General features: G+C 41.7%; 1 protein-coding gene across 9 annotated transcripts in view; it reads left to right on the top strand.

Annotated features, from left to right (window-relative positions):
• The window catches only part of Nckap5 (NCK associated protein 5), an 896,002-nt gene that overhangs the window by 412,299 nt on the left and 457,588 nt on the right, over positions 1-26,115 (top strand). For all 9 annotated transcript variants that reach the window (XM_085840657.1, XM_085840660.1, XM_085840668.1 and 6 more), the window contains one exon: positions 8,620-8,753. In XM_085840657.1, the coding sequence (XP_085696783.1) occupies positions 8,620-8,753 (134 nt within the window). The remainder of the gene's footprint in view (positions 1-8,619; positions 8,754-26,115) is intronic.

The raw sequence follows: 26,115 nt of genomic DNA, 5'->3' as shown, positions 1-26,115 counted from the left end.
TCCCAGATTAGCACACAGAAAGCTTTCAGTGTGTAATATCTTTCTTTACCTTCTCCTAAGGCTGATGAATCTGTGAAAGGGATCCTTGAAGCACTGAACTGTAGCTGGCTCACGATTCCATGACGATCTTTTAACTCTTCTAAGCTGACCTTTCCAGGATGAAATGCGAATGTTCACATTTCCTAACAATCATTAGGCAAACTGCCGGAAATCATGTTTTAAAAAAATTGTGAATTTTCTCCTATAATCTGTCTGCTCTCAAACACTTGAAGCTGATCCTGTAAACACCAGGCCCGTTATTCTCAAAGCGTTGTTTGAAGAAACAGCTCTATGTAAAGAAGAGCCTCTGCCAGGCAATGGGAAGTGTGAAGGCCATCTGGAATGTTCTCCAGATGAATAAAAAGCATTTGTGGAAAATTAATATTAATTGCCAGGATCCTGCGAGCCACTTTGTGGCAGACTTAAATGCTTCAGCAGTAACTTGTACAGTCAGATGTTGACATTATAATTATTCTCTTATTTTAGAAGAGTGAATAATTACCATAGCAAACACTCTAATTTCCCATACACATAATTACACCCATTCACTGAGGAAAGACAGCAATATAAAGATTCCTAGTCTAAATAGGATTCTTTCCTCTCTCGCTGATCTACAAAACGAAGGGGCTGAACTGAATGAGTAGAAAAGGTACAATCTTAATAAACGCAATTGCAAGTGCTCTGGAAGGCAAGCCCTAGCAGAAATAAAATGTATGACTTAATAATTAATGCATGAAAGGGGCTGAGCAGGTGAGACAAACAGCAACTTGGATTTGCGTTCTACATACCAAAGTTATGGACATGGGAAAAAAAAACAGCAGGGGAAACTGTATGAGGTTTTTAAGATCAAGATATCTGTATATTATTGTCAGCATCAGGATTAAGACTAAAAGTGGTCACTGACAGTCACCCTTAATAAGCACTTACTGCAGTTTTGGACTGCAGTTTTGGACCACTCAGCGATTTGCAACTATGATGGGTAGGTCCTCACCAAGCATAAGACTAAGTCTCGCCCTCGTCTTAACCAAGCAGTGATTTGGACAAGGTGGCACAGAGCTGTATATGGAATTCTTAGCAAGTGTTAGAGTGGCATGTAGTTTTATTTTGTTTTGTTTTGTTTTGTTTTGTTTTTGTTGGAGCTAAACAGTAAGAGTTTGAGAGAAGATGACATAGATGTAAGGTTCAGGAAACATGGAGGGCACTGCAGGCAGAAAGACTGTACAAGTAGAAGGGATGGTGTATTGTGGGATGCTATCTTTTGAGCAGGATTTGGCCTTTGAACTTTATGTCAAAGCAGCTGTGATTGTCTGCCCCAAACCTTCATGAGTTCTACCCATCAATATTCTGTCATAGAAGAGGCAGGGGCTCTGAAAGTACCACCCTTCCATGAGGACCTGTAGGCTGTTAGTTAAAGATGTTAAATATGTCAGGAAAAGAGAGACATATTCTTCAACAGTGTCGCTTCTGGTACATTTCCCATGGTCTTGTAAGTAGCTCCTTCCCATGCTCTCATAAGCAGCTCTAATGGAATTCGGCTGAATATGAAGCTAAAAGGACATGAAAGCACAAGGGGACCTGTTGAGAAAATGCAGAGGAAAAGTGGGGAGGGAACATCAGAATATGATCAAAATGCCATTTGTGTGTGTATGTGTGTGTGTGTGGGGGGTTATGTGTGCATGCACGAATGTGTGTGAAAATCTCACAGTGAAGCTATTGTATATAATTATAAATATGCTAAGAGAAATAAAAAGCCTATCAGAATATAGGGTACAATGTAAATTAGGTGGGTGTGTTCTAAGAAAAGCATCAAGTTTGAGAAAAGAAGGCAGGTGTTAACCTTCATGGAAAATTTACCCGTGGATTAGAAGATAGACGAGAAAGACCTCGGATTCCTGTGTAATAAGGCAGGAAGAGAAAGAGAGCATTTCCAAGTGTCACCCCAAATTAAGTCAACTACAGAGTGTCTTAGTTTTGCATTGGTCCCTGTAGGTAGAGGCAAGAAAGGAACGGAGTAGTGGGGATGAAAGAAATCTATCCAAGACCACTGTAAAGATGGCTCAGAGCAGAGCTCTGACAGTCCAGATTGCTTAGAGACTGGTGCCCCACCCTTTTATGTACAGAATATACAGTCTCAAAGCAAAGAGAGGGGAGTTTAGGAATGTAGTCAAGTATGAAGGCACTTAATAAAATTGATTCCCAAGAATTCCTGAGGGGATAGAATAATTAATAGCTACTGTTAATTGTGATCAATTAAACATGACAATGGAGAAAGATCTGTGACTAAAGGAGAAATGTACCACTGACTTTATAAAAGAGCCCATTGGCCAAGTAAATGATGCGTTCGATAAACTAAGTTGAGAAGTGAGCCTTTGGTCAAAAAAAAAAAAAATCCCAAAGAAAACCCTGTGAAAAAACTGTTCTGTGAAGACAGTGTTTCTGAATTAGGCAAGTGGCTATAGAAATCAGACTTACCACCCAGTTTGTCAACCAAAGTCTTAACTACCTTGATTATCCCCATCATCATCATCATCATCATCATCAGCAGCAGCAGCAGCAGCAGCAGCAGCAGCAGGTATTAAATCACATATGAGGAAATGGTTTTCTGGAAGCTTGTTGAAATCAGAAAGTCAGTGAGGCGAAATCCTCACAGATTAGCCCTTTCCAGGACATGAAAGCATTGTTCATGAATGACATTCACAGCGAACACAAGCTCCCCTTGCTTTCTTAAGGTCGTCTCTAGTTTCCAGAGTCCACACCAGGGATGGATTCCCTTGTCCCAGTATCAGTTAGACTTGGGGTTTCTCTTTAAAACCTCCATAGAAATGGGAGCTGTGATCCCTCTGGAGTCTGCTTTGTCCCTCCCCTCCAAGGTTACCTGATGTTAAGCATCTACTTTTTAACTGCCTCACTTGCTCTCCATTGGCTAAGACAAACCATGCATCTCACCCCATGATCTGAAAATAGGAGTTCAGTCCCCTGAAATCCTTACTGTGGGAAACCCATGCCCTGACCAGCCCTGACCCTAAAGTGTGCACAAACATCATCTTGTTGACATTGGTACCATTAATAATTACGTTTCTCCAGGTTGTGGCTGGCTTACATGGGTGAATATAAGGTAGGTGTTGGAGGAGAGCTTAGCCCTTTAGAGGTAAGTCCATACATAGGCTCACTCTTCAAGAATACATTCTGTCATGGTTACAGGAGTGTGAGGTAGCTGGTCACATTGCCCCTGTAGTCAGGAAGGTGAGTTGAATGTTACTGCCCTGTGCACTTTCTCCTTTGTATTCAACCCAGTACTAGAGCCCATGGAAAGGAGTCCTCCACATTCAGGATGGATTTTCCCACCTGTATTAACTGAATCTAGAAAGTCTTCAGCAGAAAAGTTCAGTTTGTCTCCTAGGTAATTCTAGGTCCTCTCACGTTAATGAACAACATGCCACCATCCTGCCAAAGCTGAACAAGAAGCCCATGGAGGAACCAAAGTGACAACTTGGATAGTTAGCTTCATGTCTTCTTCATTGCATGAATTAATATGAGTAGTGTTCTGAGGAATGCATAACTCTCCACACATTTTTACTCCTTGTTTTCCCAGGTCTATGATGGTATCAAGACAAAATTTACCTGATTCAATATTATGAGTCTCAACATTTGGTTCTTCATTCAGAATCCTAATTGATAAGTTCACTCTCCCCTGGATTCACTGAGACAGAGTCTCTCACTGAACCCAGAGCTTGTGTATCAGGCTAGTAAAACTAGCTATCTGGCTCTGACCTTCACATTTGGGGGGACATGCACTTTATCCACTGGATTGTCTCCCAGCCTGGAGCTTTCTTTTACTGAAGAAAAGTTGGTCATGTTATAAGGCTCACCTGTGGCTTCTCTTTCAGGACTCCACCTTGGCATAATGGACATTTTGAGATGCATCCGTTGCCCATCCGTCCTGTTTACCCTTGCAATTTCTGCCCACCCCAGCTCTACTCCCTGTCCTCATCTCTGTTATCTAAGTCACCCTTTGTCCCCCCTCTCACTTAAAAAAAATCATCTTCTTTTTTTAGCTAGAATGGAAGCTTTGTCTCTCGCAGGTGATGTTATCAGCACTGCGGAGATATCCAGTACTCTTTTTATCTGAGCATCACAAAATCTGATTCTGATTCTTCTGTTACAGCCAACAGTTCGTGCTTTAAAAAAAAATCAATGCTGAAGTTCTTTATCTGCATCTCAGCCTCTAGAATGACCGAATCTTTCATAACTAATGGAGATATTGAATTCAGACAGTTTTATGGGGAAAAATACATTGCAATTTGTGTGAAAAGCAAAAATCGGGACAGCAATTAGATGCTGTAACTATTGCTTAATTTAGATCCATTTGACATTGGTTTGCTAGAAACTGGTAGAGGGTTTTTAAATTAAAACTTGCCTTTTTATGAAAACATTTTTTTAGTTTAATTTTTACACTGATGTGTTTAGCTTATAGGATTCTGGTGTGTGTGTGTGTGTGTGTTTCTGTATTTGAAATAGCATCATCAAATTGACCTAAAGATTATTCATATGGAAAATAAAGTTGTCCCTTATTAATGTGGAAGCCCCTTCAATATCTCACTGAGAAATCGTATAGTGCTTTTCCTGTCTTTAGAGATAATCTCATGTACACCAAGAGAGGCTCAAACTTCCTAAGGAACCAAGGATGACCTTGGACTTCTGCCTTTTTCCTTCAACCTCCCAAGTGTTGAGATTACAGATACAAGAGATTGCCACCCAGTTTATTCTGTTCTGGCCATGACCCCCAGACTTTAGGAATGTTAGCAAGCACCATACAACTGAGCCACAGCCCTAGCCCCTCTTGTTTGCTTTCATATTAAGAAAGGTCACTGTTCTACCTGCAGAACTTGTCCCTTTGTGTTGCATGTGCTTCTGAACTGCTCAATCCTTGCCACCTCCATCTGACCCACCTCTTCCAAATTCTACAAAAAGGGCAACTGTGCACAATCCTTCTATATAATGACACATCAGATAAAAAGTGTTGTGTTCATGTTATGCTGATAAAGGATTAGGTTATTTTTTATTATGTCAAACATGCAACATAAAAATTTCCATGTTAACCAGTTCTGCAGAGAATCGGCTTCGCTACTTTTTCCTGTCTTTAATACACTTTCCATTCCTTTCCATGCATCCAGAATGCTATAATCCAAGATGACAGGGTAAGGATTTTATTCTGATTTGTCCTGATGTCAGTAAAAGTAATTGATTGGTAGAGTTCAAAAGAGACAGCTCCAGAGTCAACAAGCAGAAATATTTATTTCCAGCACTACTGTGCACTAATGCTCTAAAAATACAAAGTATATTTGCATAGGAGAAATGATCCTAATCTCAGACAAGTATTGATAGTGCTGGAGATTTATAAAGAAAAAGTATAGAAAATAGATCTCAAATGCATTGGATATAGTGGGTGCTGCTGGAACTCAGGATTGGAGAGAAGAATGAGGCTGAACCTGGGAACAGCCCAGGGGTGTCTCAGGGAGTGTTATATAAATGTATGAATGTACGCATGTGCATGCATGTGTGTGCATACGTGTGTGTGTGTGTGTGTGTGTGTGTGTGTGTGTGTGTGTATGTGTGTGTGTGTGTGTGATGTCTGCTGGTGCATTTGTGCATAGAGGCCAGAGAAGGATTTCTATTGTCCTGTTCTACCACTCTCTGCCTTATTCCCTCAAGACAGGGTCTGTTACTAGACCTGGAACTTGAATGGTAGTTACTAAACACCAGTGATCCTCCTGTCTCCTCTTCTTAATTGGGGTAGGGGGTAACTGGTTCATGTGTACACACCTGACTTTTAATGTGGGTGCTGGCAAGTTGAACTCAAATCCTCAAGCTTGACCAGCAAGTTCTCTTACCCATTAAGCCACATCCCAAGGGTTCAGAGGGTCTTTTAAGTGGGAAGAAGAGAATAGTCAAAGCCCAGAGGCAAGAAGATGTGCATTTTCAGAGTATGGCAACATACTTCTAGAGTGTAATCTTTATTTTCTTCATGGTCCCCAGGATAAGTTTATCTCTATAAATTAGAGCTGGAGTTCTGGAGAGATAGATCAGTTAAGAGCACTTGCTGTTCTTGCAGAGAACCCCCCCTTTTTTTCTCAGCACCAATAGGTACCTTCTAGTCACCCATAATTCCTGTTCCAGGGACTCTGATGGCCTTCATCCCAGCTCCATGGATCCTAGGTTCTCTATAGCACAACCATAAGTTCAGGCCAAACACTTACACACATAATAATAGACTTTTAAAATAACACACTGGAGAAACTGCATCTTTGCTGTGCTTTTTTTTTTTCAATGACTAATAACACGTAACCGGCTTGTGACCCTGATTATTCATCATGACAGAGTCACCACACTTGATTTATCTCAACTTGGAGCTCCTCACTTCTCTTCTTCCTCACAGAGTTGTGCAAGACTTATAAGGTGAACCCTCCCATACCCAACACCATAACATTGTATAATCTGTACTCAGTGTTCCATTTAGCAGCAATAACCACAGTAGTGTTGCTGTTGAAAACCAATAACAAAAACAGGACACTGGAGACAGCATTGCTATGGCAGAGTTCATATTATATGGAGAAGCTGAGCTGTGTGTAGGACAGTTCTGTCAGCTATGTGTGTCCATTTGTGAGATCCCCTGGTTTGGCAAAGATTTTAAAAGCAATCAGTGACTTGGTTTGTTTTGAACCTCTGAAAAACTGGTTGGACAAAATTAAAACCAGCTCTTGAGCAGTTTTCTCCTTAACTCTGTATTCTCACTCAGGGCTAATTATTATTATTTTTAATCAGGACCCCTTTTAGACAGACATTTTATATGACCATAGATACACAGGTATATAAAAGAAAACACAAACTGATTATAAATCACAGCTATTTGTTTAAAAACAATTCTTCAGTGTATATGTATTTTACTATCTACTAAAAACAAAAGCAAAATTTTATACCAATGAAATGGAATTCCTTGCTTGTTTTGATGTAAAGAATGAAAACTCTTGGCTATTGATATAATACCACAGTGCACAGAATGTCCTCCGTCTTTTCAGAGTTGATGAATGTCTTGATTTTTGTACTTATTCATGCTGAATGTAGCGCTTCCCATTAAACATGGTGTAAGATGACACAGGTATGTCTGCACTCCTTTCAGAATTTGCTAGAAATCCTGTCCTAATCTCAAGGTAGAATTCATTGAACTGAAGTCAGTGACTCCACACCAAGATTAAGCAAGTGTCCGGACATAGTTCAGCACACAGATGTACTAATCGGCTTGGAGCGTGCTGAGAACTAGTGGCAGCAAACACCCCCTGTCTTGTGTAACTAAAGCCTTATGCTTATGAATGGCAAAATGTGCTTTCAGTGAAACATTGCCACTTACAATCAGGGAACCCTAAGTCTGAGCCAGGATGTCTCACTCAGGCACTGTTACTTGACCTACACGTCAGAACAGCATGCGCAGAGCAGGGTGTACCTGCTTCAGAAGCAAGGCTGAGGGGAACCTGTGCGATGTGGCATGGATGCCGGCTGACAGAATTGTGTTGGTTTTTTGTACTTGTTTTATTTTGAATTAATTCTGCTTGTTGAACATTTGTAAACTTGTACTGTTTTCAAAACTTTCATGTCTGTGACTGGATATGGTGTTCTCACCCACGATGTCAGATTTAGTCTAATTAACTTGAGATTCTTGGTCTTTCTATGCAGTGGAATATGACAGTGACAGTATGTCTAAATGATGTCACAGTGATTGAAGGGATGAAGTCATTCTGAGTAGATGGTGATGCTTTAATATCTGAATAATTATGACTTTGGTGGGAGGTTTAGTTCCTTACAAAAGACAACTTGGTTTAATGGATCTTATTTCAGTCCATTCAGTCAAGCCATCCAGCCCTCAAATTCTTCCACCTTCTGGTTTCTGTGGTCATGTGGGTGCATGTGTGTTTATGCTTGCTCACGGGGGGGGCTCATGTGATGCCAGAGGATGTGTTCCAGTCACTTGTGCACTTTATTTTTTGATCTAGCATCTCTCACTGTGCAGAGATTGTGCCTTTCCAACTAGAATGCCTGCTTGGCCAACAAGGTCCTTGGGTCCACCTCTCTCTGCTTCCTATCACTGGTATTATGGGTGCTTTTTGCTGTGATGGCTTTTATGTTGGTGCTAGGAATCAGAGCTCAGGTCCTGTGCATACTTGCAAGGCAAGTATTCTCTCTACCAAGCAATTTCTTCAGGCCAGGGCTTCTGTGATCTTTAACAAGATCTTTGATTCTTGATTTCCTGGTCTATAAAAAGGGGTTAGTAAAAAAAAAAAAACCAAAAAAAACAAAAAACTACTGCACAAAGCTGTTATCATTTCATGTGCAGTGTGCGTCTTTGTGCCTGTGTCTATCTGTCTATTTCTAGATAGTTTTGTGTCTGAGCCTGCTTATGTATGTCTGTGTCTGTTGCTCTGAACATCAAGCTCAGGTTAGCTCTTAGGAACCAGCAGCTCTCCCTGCCCCTCATTTTGGCACACATACACCTTCTGAAGGCCATGCCCTTCCTTCTCTGTCTTGTAGCACGAGAAGCTGATACATGAGTTGGAAGAGGAACGGCACTTGCGGCTACAGAGTGAGGAGCGGCTGCGGGAGGTGACCCTGGAGTCAGAGCGCAACAGGATCCAGATGCTCGGCCTGCAGCAGCAGTTTTCCAGGTACTGCTCTCCCGTGAGCATGGCGGGCCTGAGGTCTGCCCCCTCTTGACTTTCTGGGAGCACCATTTTTTGTTGCCTTCAGCAAGTGCACCAAGTCTGACAAACATTGTCTTCACAGCTTGATCAATCCTCTGGGACTTAATTTGACCTGACAGTTGAAGTTTGTGACAAAATGGTTGGCTTTTCTTCTGTGGTAGCTTCCCAAAATGTTGTGTGTAAAATATTATGAATTATGCTGATCCCCTTCTAGCTTTGAATGAATGAGACTCAGACTATGGTTTATTTATTTGGCTTTGGCAATGACTGGGAGGTTGGGGGGAACCCTTAATCTTCTTTTCTAACAGCTGGGCTGGCTACTGCCCCATCTGTGAACCCCAAATACTTGCTGTTTGAATCTCCCTGGGCTATTTCTGCTCCAGCCTTGTGTCCTGGGATGGGGAAGGCATTTCACTCTGGCACATGCTGCTGGTCCATCACTAATGAAGACCTCCTGTTCTCCCATCTTCTCCTCCGTGATTCTAATTCATTCTCTCTCTCTCTCTCTCTCTCTCTCTCTCTCTCTCCTGGCCCTACTGGAGGCTCCCAGCCCTGTAACTCAAACTCCACCTCCCCCTGTTCTCCCCAGTAACTGAGTAATTGCTTGGAGCTATTTTATTGAAAAAGTAGGGAGTAAGGTTTGCACAGCAAAGGCTGGTACAGGTGGGAATTTGCTCCTCTTGGGGCAACCAGATCTTGGGGTACAGTATTTAGCGTATGAATACAAGCAGCACCAGACCAACCTCCAACAGATGTTTCATGGCTTTGCCATGGATTGGATTCTGTGGGTGTGCTGTGTCTGTGGCCAGCTAGGATAATAAGATTTTAATGCTCATCCCAGTACTAATTATTTGGTATATTCTTACCAAATTATATACCAAAAATAAAGAGGAGCCAAAAATAAAGAATAATGTTCTTTTTTCTTTTCTTTTAAGTAGGTAAGATTACTTTTCAGTCCTAGCCACTTACTATAGGGCCAGGCGATGGCACGACTTCTATTTGAAAGTCTATTCAGTGCTGAATGAGAAAACACCAGTATGCGCATTAAAGCCCCCCGAGTCCAGGATCCATTCACTTCCCTAAGTAAAACTGAAAACTATTTTATTCCACATTTGTATCTGGAGGTTATCCTAGGCTGTGTCATGTTGGGAAGTTGTCCTACAATGTTAATGTTCACGAGTGCTGTGGGGGACCTGTATTTCCATCCTGAAGCTTTTTATATCAACAGTTTAATATTTCTCCCTTCTGCTCACCCACCTTCCCTCCCTCCCTCCCTCCTTCCTTCCCTCTCTCTGTGGTGGTGTCACACACATGTGGTTTAAGTCCTTGCTTCCCACCTTGTTTGAGGCAGTGTCTCTCTTGTGGCTTTTCCCCTCCTGTATACACCAGGCTAGCTGGCCAGCAGCTTCCTGAAATTCTCTTGTCTCTGCCTCCCATATGGCAGAACTCTCTGTGGGAGAGCTAGGAATGCAGATACAGGTGCTGCTGTTGTCTGCCTCTATGTGGAGTGTGGGGGTTTGACTGCGGGGTCTCACACTTACACAGAGATTGCTTTACCCACTGAGCAATCTCCACAGCCCCATCCCTATGTTTTCAAATGTGTTGCAGTGAGAGAGACCTCAGTTCAGCCTTGAGATCATTTCCCCCACTGTGGTAATACACACTGCCGATGCTCATGTCCTTGGCTTGGGAGCTGCAAAGAACATGGCAGGAAGATAGTATGACTCATCTGTATTCATTACTGTAATTTAAATACACTGTCAAACTCATGAAATTACTCAGGTGCTATAGAAAAGCACCCATAAATACTTTAACCTTTCCCTGCCCAGCCCTTTAAGCCCCTTTCTACCCGCTTACCCTCAGATCATCTCTCCGTTGGGTGAACTCTCACTTTCTGTGTAGGAGCCAGTAATAACAGAGGCTCTCCAGTCCAACTGGAAGACCTGCTGTGGAATACCTGCCATTTTAATGATACAGGAAGGAAGGGGGCAGGGCTCACTCTTTGCACTATCTAATTGAGATGTCTCTATATTCAAGCTATTGATTTCCATGATGGGCCACAAAAGACACAGTAAATTATTTTCATATGATGCTAGGTGATGCTGGGTCACCAGTTGTATATCAAATGACAATCCCACATAGATCTGAGTTACGCAAGAGTCCAAACTCTATCCTGGGCTGAAAGAGAAGATAATTATATGTACAATAAATAGTGGTTGCTTTCCCATACTGCTTTTGTGAGGATATTTCCCACTGTAATCAGGTTTCTTATATAGCACTTAAAGGGCCTTAAAAAGGGTCAGCTGCAATTGCAGTCAGAGAATTAATAGAAGCCAGCCAGGGTGGGGCATATATGACAGATAATCGCATGATCATTTGGGATCACGGGACTATTTTTGATGGCCTTTCACATGTCAAACTTTAGTGTTGAAGGTATGGCTGGTGTTTCTTGTGGAGACAGTTCTCTTTGAGTCTTTGTAAAGTCCTCAGTGTTGGATGTGCCCTTGGGCATATTTCACAGTGGAATGGTCATCTAGTGATTTACATAGTCATCCAAAGTATTATGTGGAACATTAAAACTTAGAAAGAGATTTATTTTAACTCTGTGTATGTGTCTGTGTGTGGGTATGGGCACATGAACGCAGTGCCTGTGGAGACCTGAAAAACGCATTGAATCCTCTGGGGCTGGAGTTAGAGACTGTTTCAGGGCACCCGCTTCAAATTCTGGGAACTGATTTCAGGTCTTCTACAAGAGCACTCCTTGCCATTAACTGCAGAGCTCTCTCTGCAACCCTCAAATTTAAAACTTTTATATTCGCAATGTTATCTTTCTCCACATGGATTGGCAGTTCTCTTTATATGTGTTAATTAATGGAGGCATGAGGTTATTTCTCCACTTCCCCCGTGGGCTGGTGTTAATTTTTACATCAAGTTCATGAGCTTGATTTCCAAGAAAGCTGACAAAAGAAAAACAGCCTCCCTCATAGAAGCCACACCCTAGATTCCCTCAGAAGGTAGAAGTTTAACAAATATGCTCACCACAATTCTATCACTTAGTAGAGTACACAGTAGTAAAGATGGGAGTTTTCATAGCAGTCCACTCCTGGAGGTGAGGGAGCCCCTCAAACGGTGAGCTGGGGGGGGGGCAGGTGATATTGCAGGGCTCTCTCTCATGTGTGGTTACACACTCAAGGATATTTTCCTAATGTGATGGCGTTTAAGCTGTTGCCTGGTGGACCACATACATGGCTGAACATATTTTATGAGAGGTTAATGCTGAAAAATCCCATAATTGTTCTTACCCTCTCCACTCTTTTAGCTACTTGCTCAATGTGTGCTTATACAGTTAGCCAAGCTTAGTGGTGTAGACAGAGCTTAGGGTAGAAATTCTCCTCCTAGTTAAAGATGGTGATAGGCCAAGGCCCAGCCTCCTCACCGCAAGTTAATGAAGTGTTTGTGCCTCACTGGACTCACCTGGAGGAGTGTTAGCAGGGCCATCTCCTCCAATGGGTGGGCATATTACCTTTCAATATGGGACTTTGTTTTTTTTTTTTCTTTTTGAGGAAGCAATTCATGAAGAAAGCAGCGAGTCCTTAGAGTACTGATATCAAACACATGATTTGCACATCAGTCTTGGTTCCTTAGGAAACAATTTAGTGAATTCATAAATTGTTCCTGAAAGCTCCTGTCCTTAATTAAGTGCGCTCTCTCTCTCTCTCTCTCTCTTTCTCTCTCTCTCTGTCTCCCCCTCACCCCCCTCGTGTGTGTGTATGTGGGGGGGGGGTCAGATGACAACTTTGGAGTCTGCTGTCACATTCTGCCTTGCTGGAGTCAGTACTTCTTAGTCCCTACTGTATACCTCAGGCTAGCTCATCAAAAATGGCCTGGTCTCCTGGCACCATCTCCCATATGGAAGTATCAACACTTGGAAGGCAAAGAAGTGCAAATGCATTCACCTCACGTGGCTTCAGAGATCCCACCTTGACCCTCATATGCAGAGAGCACACTGAGGGCTTTATGCACTGAGCTGTCCCACAGCCCAAAAGCTACTTATCTATTACAAGTGTCCACTTCTATTATGTTCACAAGAACAAAGAAAAATGCAAATGCAGATGACAATGTCTTACTGTGGTAGAACTGGAGGGGAAAGAAGGCCTTTGTCCTGATACGGGGCATGCAGCCTCCATGTGTGTTAATGGGTTAGCATGCTGAGGCATGGCTCCTCAGATGACATTAATGATTGCATAGAGCTAATAGTAATGTCTGGTTCTGTTGCGGAGCAGCTCTGTGCTTCGCTGTTTGTCACTTTAAATTAAAATTGGTCTAGTAGACCCAGCATCTGGCAGGCATATTTTATAAACCATTTCCTGTCAGTAAATGATATCACGCCTGAAGTGTCAGAGCCAGTGTTTCTCCCTGCAGCCTTGGAGTGCTCCCATTGTGTGAATATCAGTGCTGTGCATCTAAGCAAGGGAAACAGCTATGCTGAGCCACTCTTGAGCAGCCAGACTTGGTGAGAATCCCCCGAGTAAAGTTCAAGCTTTACTCCCGACATCCAGTTCTTTGCATCCATTTTGACTTTCTTCCCGGAGCCCTTAGCATCTGCCTTGAAGCCATTTCCTTCCTGAGGAAGCATGAGGGGTTCTCCTAGCACAGTTAACTGCCATGCTTAAATACAGCTGGCTACATGTTGAACTTCCTGAGGCCATAATGGAGTTGGTTTTTGCCATTTGTCCCATTCAAGGGTTACTGTTCCCATTATCCTCTCTCAAGTATTTATAGGGTCCTCCGGTTCGCTCTTGGAAGCATGGCAACCTGACAGAGGGGTACTGGAAAGCATAACATACCCTTAGCCAGTCTCTCTTTGTATGGCTCACTCATACATTAAAGAACATCCTAGGGGCTGCAGAGATGGCTCAGTTCTTGCTATACTTGCAGAGGATTCAAGTTCAGTTCCTTAGAACCATTCTAGGGAACTTACAATTGCCCATAACTAGAGGTTCAGGGGACCGAAGTCCTATTTTGGACTTGGTAAGTACCTCACACAGGGACATATATGCATGTAGACAGATACACACATACTTATAAATAAATATTAAAAACCCAAAGACAGCTTCCCTGCATCTCTTAGAGTGGCACTCATTTACCTCTAGATGGTCAGCCGCTCCTCAGCCCTGCTTTTCTCTTCCCAGACCATCAAAGACTGTGGTTTGAAACCACAAACGCTAAAACTGCTAGAAGAAAACAAACAGTACCCTACAAAATATAGGTGTAAGGAAGGGCTTTCTGAAGAGGCCTCCACTGGGGAAGAAGTTAAGGGCAGTTTGCTAACTTTAGCTCAGCTCTGATCCTAGCGTTTCTGAATGCCTTGATCCTTCTGATGAATGTAAAGGTCAGTTTCTTTTCTTTTTCTCATACTGGCATGCCATGTTTTCTTATATATCCCCTCCAACTTCCCAGGGACCTATCAATCATCCCATCTCCCGCTGTACTTTATATCTTTTTAACTGTTTTTGTTGCTCATACTCCACTGAATCCAGGTAGTGTTGCCTAGGTGTGTATCAGCCTGTGGCTGTGCACTAGAGGAATGGAGCGCTTATCATTATGCATGCCTATGAAGAAAAATGACTTATGCCTCAGTGGTCATCACTACCAGTAGCTCCACAGATAGGAGCAGGGCCTTGAGCTCTCTTCTGTTTCCATGCTGAAATTTAGACTGACTTGATCTTGTGTAGGTCTTGTCCATGTGAATATGGTTGCTTTGAGTTGATGTGTATGATAGGCAGGCATGTCATCAGAAGACAGCCGTTCATGGAATTTGCCCTACTCTCTGGCTCTTGCATTATCTGTCCACATTGTCTTTCCTCTTTCTCCTAATGTTCTAGAGACTCATTTACTATTGATCTGGACTTGATATTTCTATACTCTCTGCAAATTTGCGGGGAGGGCAGTGAAGGCTGAGACTTTTCTTTGAAAACAGAGCCCTCTTATTTGCCACTCTATAAAAATATACCAGATATCTCAAATGGACCAGAAACCATTGGAGGATACATTTACTTCACACTACAACAGATGGAAGAAAATATTTTAAACAGTATTTTTCAACATTCTTGGTTAACATTAACATGGGTCATATTTTCCTGTCTGAAGTTTGCATTTTAGTGATCTTCCTCCAGCAAAGCTGAGACAGCAGGAGACAGCTATATAGAGAACTAGAAAGAAAAGACATTTCAGCCTGGGTCACCACTAATTTAACAAATCTGGAACATTCTGCTCTTCCTTTGTATTTTTATTTCCACCTAAGAAAAGTGACACTGCCACATGTTAGTTCTTAAAGTTTTGAGAATGAAGCCACTAAGCACTGGGCTGGGAAGATACTCCAGTGGGCCAGGTGTCTATAGATCAAGTCTACGGACCCGTGTCCATCCCCAGAACTCATTTAAGAAGCCAGGTGTGATGGCATGTTCTTGTGATCTCAATGCTGTGGAGGCAGAGGTCCATGGGTCCCTGTGGCTTGCTTGCCAGCCAGTCTAGTCAGCTTAGCAGACTCCAGGCCAGTGAGAAACCCTTTCCTTTAAAAAAAAATGGGGTGGATGGTATTTTAAAGGATAACAACCAAGGTGGTGGATGGTATTTTAAAGGATAACAACCAAGGTTGGCATTGGGCTTTTTCTCTTTCTGTCTCTACTTGCCTGCCTGCCTGTCTGTCTTTGTTTTTTATGTCCGTGTTTCTCTTTGTCTCTCTTTGTTTCTCTCTCTCTCTCTGTCTCTGTCTCTCTGTCTCTCTCTGTCTCTCTCTGTCTCTCTCTGTCTCTCTCTCTGTCTCTCTCTCTGTCTCTCTCTCTCTCTCTCTCATTCACACACACACACACACACACACACACACACACACACACACACACACACCAAATGTATATACACATGTATAGCAAAAACCATGTGTTATTGCCTGGTGTGCATTTCTGCAGTGCCCACAACATTCATGCATGCATAGTGTCATGTCTTTACCCTGACCTGTGGCTTGGTCTGAGACTAGTGTTTCAGTCCCACCTGTTAAGTTCCCCAGTAACTCTATTTAAGTCATTGAATCCTCCAGATCACCATCCTTTCCTGTATAAAATGGGGAAAGTGGATTGCTTTATGGTTTTATAATGCCTTTCATGATCTTTAGAAGACAGTGAGTTCGGAATGAAATGCATTTACTTATTTTGTGAAATAAATATTACACAGTTGTAGGCAGGCCTTTGAAGTCTCTAGCCCTGAGTTCTTATGCTGAGGTGCTTGGGTGGATTGGTTGTCTTGGGGCTCAGGTTCTCATCACAGTGGTCTCTATGAGGCCCATCTGGGACTGTGTCTGTTTTGTAATTTGACTGGAGAACTCTCAATTAGAAAACTACCATGCCAAATTAAAAAAAAAAGTGTGTGTGGGGGGGAATTGAAATTAAATATTGAGGGCACTGACTAACCAAGGGAACGGGAGATAAGTTGAGGTGAGCAACTGCTTTTCATCCCAAAGATGTCTGTTTCAGGATTTATTGAACCTGCTTAGGACAAGCTCTTAGGAGTGGCGGCTTTATATTGAGGTTACTTTGTTCTCGGGCTCACATAATTTCTCTGATCATATAGGCATCAGTGCACATACCAGTGAGGGTGTAGGGGATGGCTCAGTTGGTAAAATGTTTGACTTGCAAACATGATGGAGACCTAGAACCCATGGGAAACAAAGACATGTTGATGCATACATCCTTGTAAGGCCAGTGCTGGGAGGTGGCAATAGGCAGGTCCCTGTGCCTCACTGAACACCAGCTTCAACATTCCAGCTAAAAGTAAGAGATTCTGTCTTACAACACACACGCACACACACACACCCAAGATGGACAATGTCAGTAAGTTTTTGCACATTCTCTTAAATTATTACTGCTAGCATTAAGCATGGAATCTTTCACATCCTAATTAACTCCCTATCTGCACCCCAACCCTCCAAGCACCTGTGGATGTGATTTCACTCCCTGTGGCTTTAGGTCTTATAGAACAAGCTTAGAAATAAAGGTGGGAATTATCCTATTCACTTTGGTTGGCCCCTCAGCTCTTCTCTTAAAGATGCCTTAGTGTTGTTTCCCTGTTGTCTAGGTGTTACTTTTCAGGAAGGGCCTGTGTGCAGATATGGCCTGGCAAAGTATCCATTCACCTATGTGCAGACCATTGGGTATCTTCCAGGTTTTGTTTTAACTTTATATTATTTTGTTTGTGCATCTAATGAGGGTATATGCAGTGTGTGTGTGTGTGTGGTGGCGGGGGGGGGGGGGGGTTTGCAATGGCATCTGTGGAGACCAGAAAAGTGCCTCAGATCCCCTGGAACCAGAGTTAATAACATTATGAATGACCCACCATAGATTCTGGGAACTAAACTTGGATCTTCTCCAAGAGCACTATATGTTCTTAACTACTGACCAAGCTCTCTGGCCCCTCTTGTTTTTAGAGCATATAAATAAGTATAGAGTAGTTATTGATATGTGGGTCATACAAGATATTTTCATGCATATATAGCCACCACTTTGCATATCCCCTTAGCAATGTCCAGTTCTCACTGGCCAGACTGACGAATGCTTAACGTTACAGGAAGCATCCAGTGTGAAAATCAGCAAAAAACAAAGCAAAACAAAACAAACAAACAAAACAACAACATATTGGGCTCAGTGAATTGTTCTACAGTGAACATCTTTAAAAATAACACTAGTTCAAAAAGACAAGCTGGTGGCAAGGATGTAAGTCGGTTGATAGATTGCTTGCCTGGCATTCATAAGGCCTGGAGTTGGACCCAGAAAGAAAGAAAGGAAGGAAGAAATGGATGGAGGGAAGAGAAATCTTTCACCCACCCAGGTGCTTCTGTCTAGCCTTGCCTCTTTGACTTTTGACTTTAGAATCAGGTGAGCTCTCAGTTTTTATAGAAGTTTGCGTTTAATACATATCATGAAGCACTTCAATTTAATCTTGACCCTTTTTTCTTTTGTAAAGAACCTCAAGTTACTCCCCATGCCTTTTTTTTCTTCACACTTGCCTGCTTTTTTTCTTTTTAAAGGATGTATTTTATTTATGTGTGTGTGAGAGATTGAATGGCTATGTACACATGAATACAGATGGCTCTGGAGGCCAGAAGAGGGCATCGGATTGTATCTTTGTCATAATGGACATGGTGTTTTGTTGATTAAGATAAATGGATGGATATGTGAATGAGTGAACATCTTTACTGCAGTAGAAAGGTGCTTCAGGATTATACTTTGACAGACTTAAGCATATGGACGAATTTTATGAATAGTGTGTTTATGGCAGAAATTTGCTTCCAAGGGAGGTTATTGGAAAGCCGTTTCTGGGGACTCTTTAAAACTTTGATAATAGCCATCACTCTTGGAGTTATAAACCATGATGGCCTGGGAGGATGAAGACCTGACTTTCCATTCCAGAGCTTTGATGATGGAGTGCTCACCTATAAAAGATGAGCTGCGTATTGCCGACTGCTCTTTGCAGGAATCCTTTCTGCAGGGCACTAAATGGAATTTGGCGCATTGAAAGTTTACTTCCCAAAGGGTAAAGTTTACTTTCTGAGAGTGTTTTATGACACTTGGATAACATCTCTCCCAGCCTCTCTCTGCTTGCATATGAGGCCTGTGCGTAGGCAGCCAGACTCAGAGTGTTGACTAAAGTTCTGATTCCCTCCTTGGTCCACAGTCATTGCATCACGAAGTGGCATTCACATGGAGTATGTTTCTCAGTGTTTATGGCAAACCCTTGGGATTGTTCTCTGGGAACTCCTGGCTGAGGTTGTGAAAAATAATAGAGAGAATATAGAGCTTTCAATGCGCCAATATAGAGATTACTGCTAACAAACAGACAGGCTATCAGGGTGGCCTGCCTAGGATAAAGCAGAAGATTTAGCTGAGCTGTGCTGAAGCTGCAGGGTTGGAGGGAAACAGGTACACAGTAGTTGTCAGCAAATCATACTTCAGAAATTCATCTTTTCTTGGGTTTGTCACTTACAGTGGTAGCAGGTGACAGGATGGACTCTCTCAAGATAGAAATAGGAATCTCTTTTCTGATATTTAATTCCTATATTGAGCTAAAGCTGTAATGTTTTCTTATGAACACTCCATTAATGTAGACATCCGAGTGCCCATAGATGGCTTTACCCTTCACTTCTGGTCCCCTTTCCTGGTCCCTTTCCTCCTTCCGTATCTTCCTTCCTCATCTTCTGCCTTCTGCTCCACTTCTCTGGATGTAGCCAAAGTTGACTCTGAACTCATGATCCTCCTGCTGATGACGGACATCCACAAACATCTCTGACACTATCAGTATATAACATCATTGATTTCAGGACTGTGTAGCCAATGGCTAAAATCTCCCATTTTAGCTAATAAATGATGAATAAAATTAATGAGATATTATTTATGATAGACCACGCTTCTGTCTGAACCATCTATTATCGTGGATAACATTTGGCTCCCTAGGCCATTGCATTGACTTAAATAATTTCCAGACTTATACTTTTATTTTTGTTTGGTTTAAAATAAATGTTTTATTTGGGTGCTATTAATGGATTAATACATTTTATGTCTATAATATTGAAACCAAAATATGGCCATTAAAGAAAGGACAAAAGTGATTAGTTTTTGTGTTCAGTAGGCTAAGGGACACTACAATAAATAAACCATCTCCTGCTACCTAATGGTCTTATAGTTAATAAAACACCCTACATGGGATGCTGAGCCAATGACTCATCTAGTAAAGTGCTTGCTGCATAACCATGATGACTGTTTGATCTTTTGAACCTATATAGAAAGCCAGGTTTGGTAGTGGATACCTGGATTACCCCGTGCTAAAGAGCAAAGACAGGAGGATCCTTTGGGCCCAGTGGCCATTAAACCTACCCAAATTGAGGAGTTGGAGTTCCAATGAGAGATCAGGTCTTAAAATAGGATGTCAGGTTCCCGAGCTTTGATCACTGGCCTTCGTTTTCATCTTCACACATATGCACAGACACTTGTAAACACATAACAAACACATGCACACACACATAGATACACATACAAAGTACATATTTTAAAAACCTCATGAAAATTAGTGCCAAATATTTGCTCTAAGGCAAGTAGGAAGAATAATTGAAGGACTGAGCCAAAGAGATGTCTGCACCCAATATGTCCCCATCCCTTCCATCTCAAGAAATGAAACAACACAACAACAACAACAACAACAAAAACTAAATGGCAACAAAAGAATCCACTCCCCTGCCTACCTTGGCAGCGCTGGTCTTAAGAATATCTCATTCACACAAGTCAATCTTTCTTTGTACTATTCTCTGAAGCTCAGCGGTCACCTTTGATGTCAGAAACATTTTAAGAATTGATTTCTGTTTCCCCAGCCATTCACATTATTGTCAAGAGCATCCCCAGTGAAGTAGTAATATATTTAGTGTACTCCCAGTATCCGAGACACACATAGAGCTTACAAGTCTATTGCGTTTTCAGAGATAATCACCAGAGCCCGTGATATGTTATCAGGAAATATCCTGTAGGTCTTTGTAATAGATGAGACTAGCTTCCAGAGCCTGCAGGCTGGGACTTTCACAGCCGACTGTGCTGAGTAAAGGGTTATGCAGCAGACTGGTAGGGCACAGGTTGCTGCCTCTCTGTTCTGAAGGCCAACTCAGGAGAGGAGAGGACCTTGAGGTGACAGTGACGGTGAAAATGTCCACTGTTTAATAAAGTGACTCATTGGGTCTAAATGAATGGAGAAGGACATTTTCCATGTGCAAAGCTGTAACTTCAAACTTCTACCTTGACTTGTGTACATAGACAGATGCATCTCATTTCTATGTGTTGGGGCTTATGTATATGTGTGTATGTACATGCCTGTGGAGGCCAGAGGACAATCTCAAGAGTGATTTTTGAGGTGTGATCCACCGTGTGTTAGCAACAGATGTTCTTACCGGTCTGGAACTTGCATTGAGCTGTACTAGCCAGTCTGTGAGGAACCCAAGGGCTCTGCCTACTTCAGCCTTGCCAGTGTTGGGATTTCAAGTGTGTACTACTATGCTCAGATTTTTTTTTTAACATGGGTTCTGGGGAACTGACTCAGGTCCTCATGCTTTCAAGGCAGGTACGTTACCAATGCCACCATCCCCTCAGCCTATCTCTCATGGCGTTCTTTAAGCAAGAGGTTCCGATTGTTGCTTGTCTATTTTTATGGTGATTTAAGCAGCATTGATCCTGTGGAGATGCTATTGAGTGGAAGGAACCGGGATATGGAATGAGATGGACTACTTCCTCTTCCTTGAGTTAAATAGAACTATAATATTACATGTAATAAAAAAAATGAGGCACACTCTTATGCAGCCCAGTGTGGCTTCACTCTCACCGGGTAGCTGAGGCTGGCCTTGAACTTCTGATCCTTCCTGTTTCCCCTCTCTTCTGTAAGCATTGGCTTTATGGGCAGTTCACGTGGTGCTGGGGTTAAATACAGGCCTTGGTGCAGAGTAGGCATGTCCTTTACCAGTTACCTCCCCAGGTCCCTGTAATTTCATTGATAATATCCCTCTCTGGAAGAGTTCTTAAAGAATTTCATTTATGAATGAGAAAAACTGAGGTTCACGGGGGTTAAAATAAATTGTCTTACATACAACTTGGCTGCTCAATAGCTGGGTTGGTCTCACACATCCTGAGTTTTAACCATCGTTTTCTATTGTTTCCTAGTTTTGCTAGCTATACAAGAATTGAGGTAGATCGACCTTGGGCCAAGTGCTTTCTGTATTCTAAAGTATGCCATGTCCTTGCTTATCGTCCTATGAGGAACTATTAACATCTATGTTTTATAGATAAGGGAAATAAGTGCAGAGAGGTTAAACAACTTGGCGAAGGTCACACAGCCATTGATTTGGCTGAGTCAGGACAAGCCTGCCTGTCACTTACTTCTCACTGTACCCTACAAAACATTAATGTGTTAAGCTCCTCACACAGTCATGCTTGCATCTGTTCAGCTTTATTGTTTAGCAAGTATGTAGTTTCTCCTTTAAATGTATGCTACTGTAGTAGATTTTGATTATTTTTGAGATGCCAAGAGTCTACACTGATTGCTTAAGATATAACCTGTGTGATTGACAAAGTGCCTCATTTTGCCTAAAAAATAAAATCCTGCTTGAGAAATGTCTTTCTTGAGCAGCTCTCTAAAGCAGCTAAGGTTTCCTAATAATTAAATTCAAATTCAGATAGCAGTCTATGGAATGCTAGAAATACCTTATTAATAAATGCCTCAGAATTGAAGAGAGTTGTTAAGTTCAAAGTGAATAATCAATGTAAATATAATAATTTATACATTTCATTGTTTCTGCTACTTAAAATAGTTTTGACTTGTGTGCGATATTTCAAACATTATTTATATCTGATTTTTGCATAGAACAAAATCCTTCAATTTCTGTAAGGAGAAAAACATTTCAAATGGGAGAAGGGTATGTGTGTGAGTGTGTGTGTGTATGGGTGTGAGTGTGCATATGTATGTACATATATATATATATATATATATATATATGTGTGTGTGTGTGTGTGTGTGTGTGTGTGTGTGTGTGTGTATGTGTGTTCTAAAAATATATCTTTCTGTAAGTAAATGCAAATGAAGAAAATATTTTGTTTTATATGTAGACTGATTTGATGAGGAAAGTAGATCCATGCATTTTTATATTTGTCCATATGCACAAAGTGATTATTCACCTATGTGTTTGGAAAGATAAAGAGGCAGCAGTTTCCTATAAAGCAGTGTTCCTTAACCTATGGGTCCCAACCTCTCTATGGATCAATTATCCTATTCACAGAGGTCACCAGAGACCATTGGAAAATACAAGCATTTACATTACAATTCATAATAGTAGAAAAGTTATAGTTATGAAGTAACAACAAAAATGATTTTATGGTTGGGGTCAGCACAACATGAGGAAATGTGTTAAATGGTCACAGCATAGGCAGGTTAAAACCCAATTCTGTTAAGGGAGGATGTGACAGAATAGGAACTGCATTTCTGTGAATTAATCTTGATTTTAAGATGTATTTTGTAACTTAATAACTGATTCTAAAATTCCTGAAATTCAAGGCAAATTTCATTATGACAAATACATTCAGAGAAAACCCAATTCAAGTTAGTTAATATTACAGAACTTTGTACATGGTTAGAGCTAGTCATATCAGCGACAAAGGTAAGGCAGAACCCTGCTTCTTTTGGTAGTCTCCTATTGATGCTGTTATCTTGTTCTTCTGAGACTCAAAGTCCAATCTAGCAAGTCTTTGTCATCCACAACTTATATAAATAAGAATCCTACAATGTGTGGTAGTGAGCCACTATATTGAAGCCTTCCCATCCCTAGTGATACAAAAGGTGACGTCCAGTACTGAGAAAAGCAATCACACCATACAGAACACCCAAGCACACCTAAACCCTTAGAGAATGCTAGAGGTGAATCTGTTACTCTTCCAACTAGTAAGGAAGAGAGCACCAAGGATTTATTCTGTCTTCAGGTACTGTAACTATATCACCAACAAGAGGAAATGTTACACCTTGGGAGACATCTTGACAGAAAGAAAGATATACCAGAAGTATATGAAGAATAGGTTACAACTCCAAGTAAAAGAATGCACCTGGTCAGGGACCACAGTGTTGACTAACACAGTAGAGTGGCATAGCTATGAGTTCTCTTCTCCTGATGGTAAAGACTAGCACTACCTATGAAGTAGGCAAAGTCCCCTGCTTGATAGACTGTACCCTCCAACTGTGATTCAGTACATACCGTTCCTCCTTTAAGCTACCTTTGTCAGGCAGTTTATTATAGTGACAAGAATATTAGCCAATTTGCTGGACAAATACCCAGTGACTGCTGATCTGCAGAGTGAGAGGCAGCTGTGGGACAAACTGACTGGCACCTTGCTCTCCACAGGAAAGTGGAAACTGATTGCAGCAAGAGCGACTTGGTTGTCCTTTGACCTGTCATGGGGGGTGGGGAATGACAGGTTTCATTTGGTCCATTTGCTAAATGTGTAAGGGCAGCAGTTGACACCATGAAACATCTGGCCCTGGGTCATCTCTGACCGACATAAGACAATCATTTGTGGGCCGGTCTGGTCCACCATGGTGACCTTGGGCCCCATTTAGTGACATCTGGACACGTGTAGGAGGCAAATTATAGCATCGTTCTGACAACAATTTTATATTAAACCAAATAGCCGATGCTCAGCTGTCCACACAAAGGCTTGGAAGGCTTTCAAATGCTTCTAGGTCTCGCTGCAGATGGTGAAGCCATTCTTGTGCACCATGGCTGATGGTTTCAGCTGAAAGTTAGCATCAGAAGCACAGCTACAAATTATACTGTTAATCTATCCTTTGGACAGATATTTATAGTGACTTCGTTAGGCTCCAGACACTCTCTGTGCTCATGCATGTGTATATACTCATTTGGTCCTTCAGTTAACCAGTGAATTGCAACATCACACAAACTGTGAAGATGAGTGAAGGAACACTCAGAGAACAAGATCATGAGACCAGAAGAAAATCCATACAACAGAGGCAGGGTTTCATCTCCAGAATTTCGTGTGTGTGTGTGTGTGTGTCTGCTCACATATGTGTACATGTGTGGGTGCACATGTCAGATATCTTTCTCAATGTCTCTTGATATTATTTGTGGAGATATGTTTTTTCTTTTAATATTTTACTTAAAATCAGACATTGTAATGTTTAGGCAGATACATTACTTTATGCAATAATAGACTTTGGCATACATCCAGATTTCACTGATCCAGCTAGGCTGGCTGGCCAGCATCAGAGATCCTCCTGTTGCTACATTTGCTTTCACCATTAACTGCTTACAGCTCCTAAGGGAATGATGGTCCTCATAAGTATCTCCCCCATGACCATTACCTGAATGAATATTTCTTAGTCAAAGCAGAGAATGCTTGGAGACAGGTCTCTGTGCCTCCTTATCTCACTTGGCATGTGCTGTATAGACTGAATCATGCTCTCACTCCTGATAGTCACAGGCTGGGACCTAGCACTCAATGTTAATTTCTTTGAAGATAAGTCCCTCATTGAAGTAATTAAGGTTAAATGAGTTCCCAAGGGTAAGACTAATCTGATTGATCCACTTCCTTTATAAGAAGACTAGATTCTAGAACGTTCTCTCTCCCTGAGGACATAAGAGAAAGGCCATATGAAGACATACAAGGAAAGCTAATGCTTGTGAGCCAGGAAAAGAGACCATACCAGACCCGAACCATGAGAGGCTAATATCTGCCTCAGCACATGGCTTCCATTGTACCTTGCAGCTCTCACTAAACCAACACCAGGGAAGGTGGTAGTCCCTCTCACCAGGGTCCTTCCTGTGGCAATGTCTTGCTTTATTATTCTTGTTTGCTCATTTAAATTAATGTCCAAATCAAATTTTATTTTATGAATAAGTCACTTAAAAATTCCAATACTTTTGTGTATGTATGATTATGTTTATATATGTGAGAATACATATAAAGTTTGGAGGTCAACCTTAACTGTTGCTCCTCAGAAGATCCCTTTGACTTCTTTAAAAATATTTTATTACATTTATATTTAGTGTGTATTTCTTTCTGTGTCTCTATGAACATGTATGGATACCATGATCAGAGAATAAATTGTAGAAGTTGGTTATTTCCTTCTACCATGGGAGTTCCAGGAATCAAATTCAGGTCATTGAGCTTCATAGCCAGCACCGTTACCTGCTGAGATTTTTCCCAGCCCACCTCACTTTCTTAGACAACGTCTCTCATTTTACCTGGAGCTTATCAACTGAGGTAGATCTCTGGCCAGTGAGCCCCAGGGATCCATTTATAACTACCTCCTGGATTTATAGGTAGGATTGTAAGAGATCCATCTTTTTAGACATGGCCTCTGCTAATAAAACTAAGATCTGCATGCTTGATATCTGAACCATCTCCACAGCCCCAAGACTTCACTACTTTATTAGAAACAGCGACTGAAGGCATTTTGTAAAGAGTGGAATAGGGGTATAGCTATAGAGAACTGTCTCAGGAACCTACAACAGGGAAGCAGGTCTGTGAGTGACAGTTGAGCGTGTAATAGGCTGGTTCAGGGACACCTCTGTTGGGGGTGAGACTGTTGGGGGATGAAGTATGACTGGAATCCCTGGTTACTTTGGCAGGCAGAGGATGAGTAATGAGCTTGGTCCCCTGATTGCATCTCTCCTCTAGCTTTGAAGCCTTTCTGTCTCAAGTCCAAGGAAATGAGTAATTTGCGCCAGCCAGTAACAAAA

Source organism: Mus caroli, unplaced genomic scaffold (genome assembly GCF_978045245.1).
Source record: "Mus caroli unplaced genomic scaffold, Mus_caroli_1 scaffold_1, whole genome shotgun sequence".
Lineage (NCBI taxonomy): Eukaryota > Metazoa > Chordata > Mammalia > Rodentia > Muridae > Mus > Mus caroli.
Note: the sequence above shows the minus strand (reverse complement) of the source record. Positions and strands in the feature narration are given on the sequence as shown.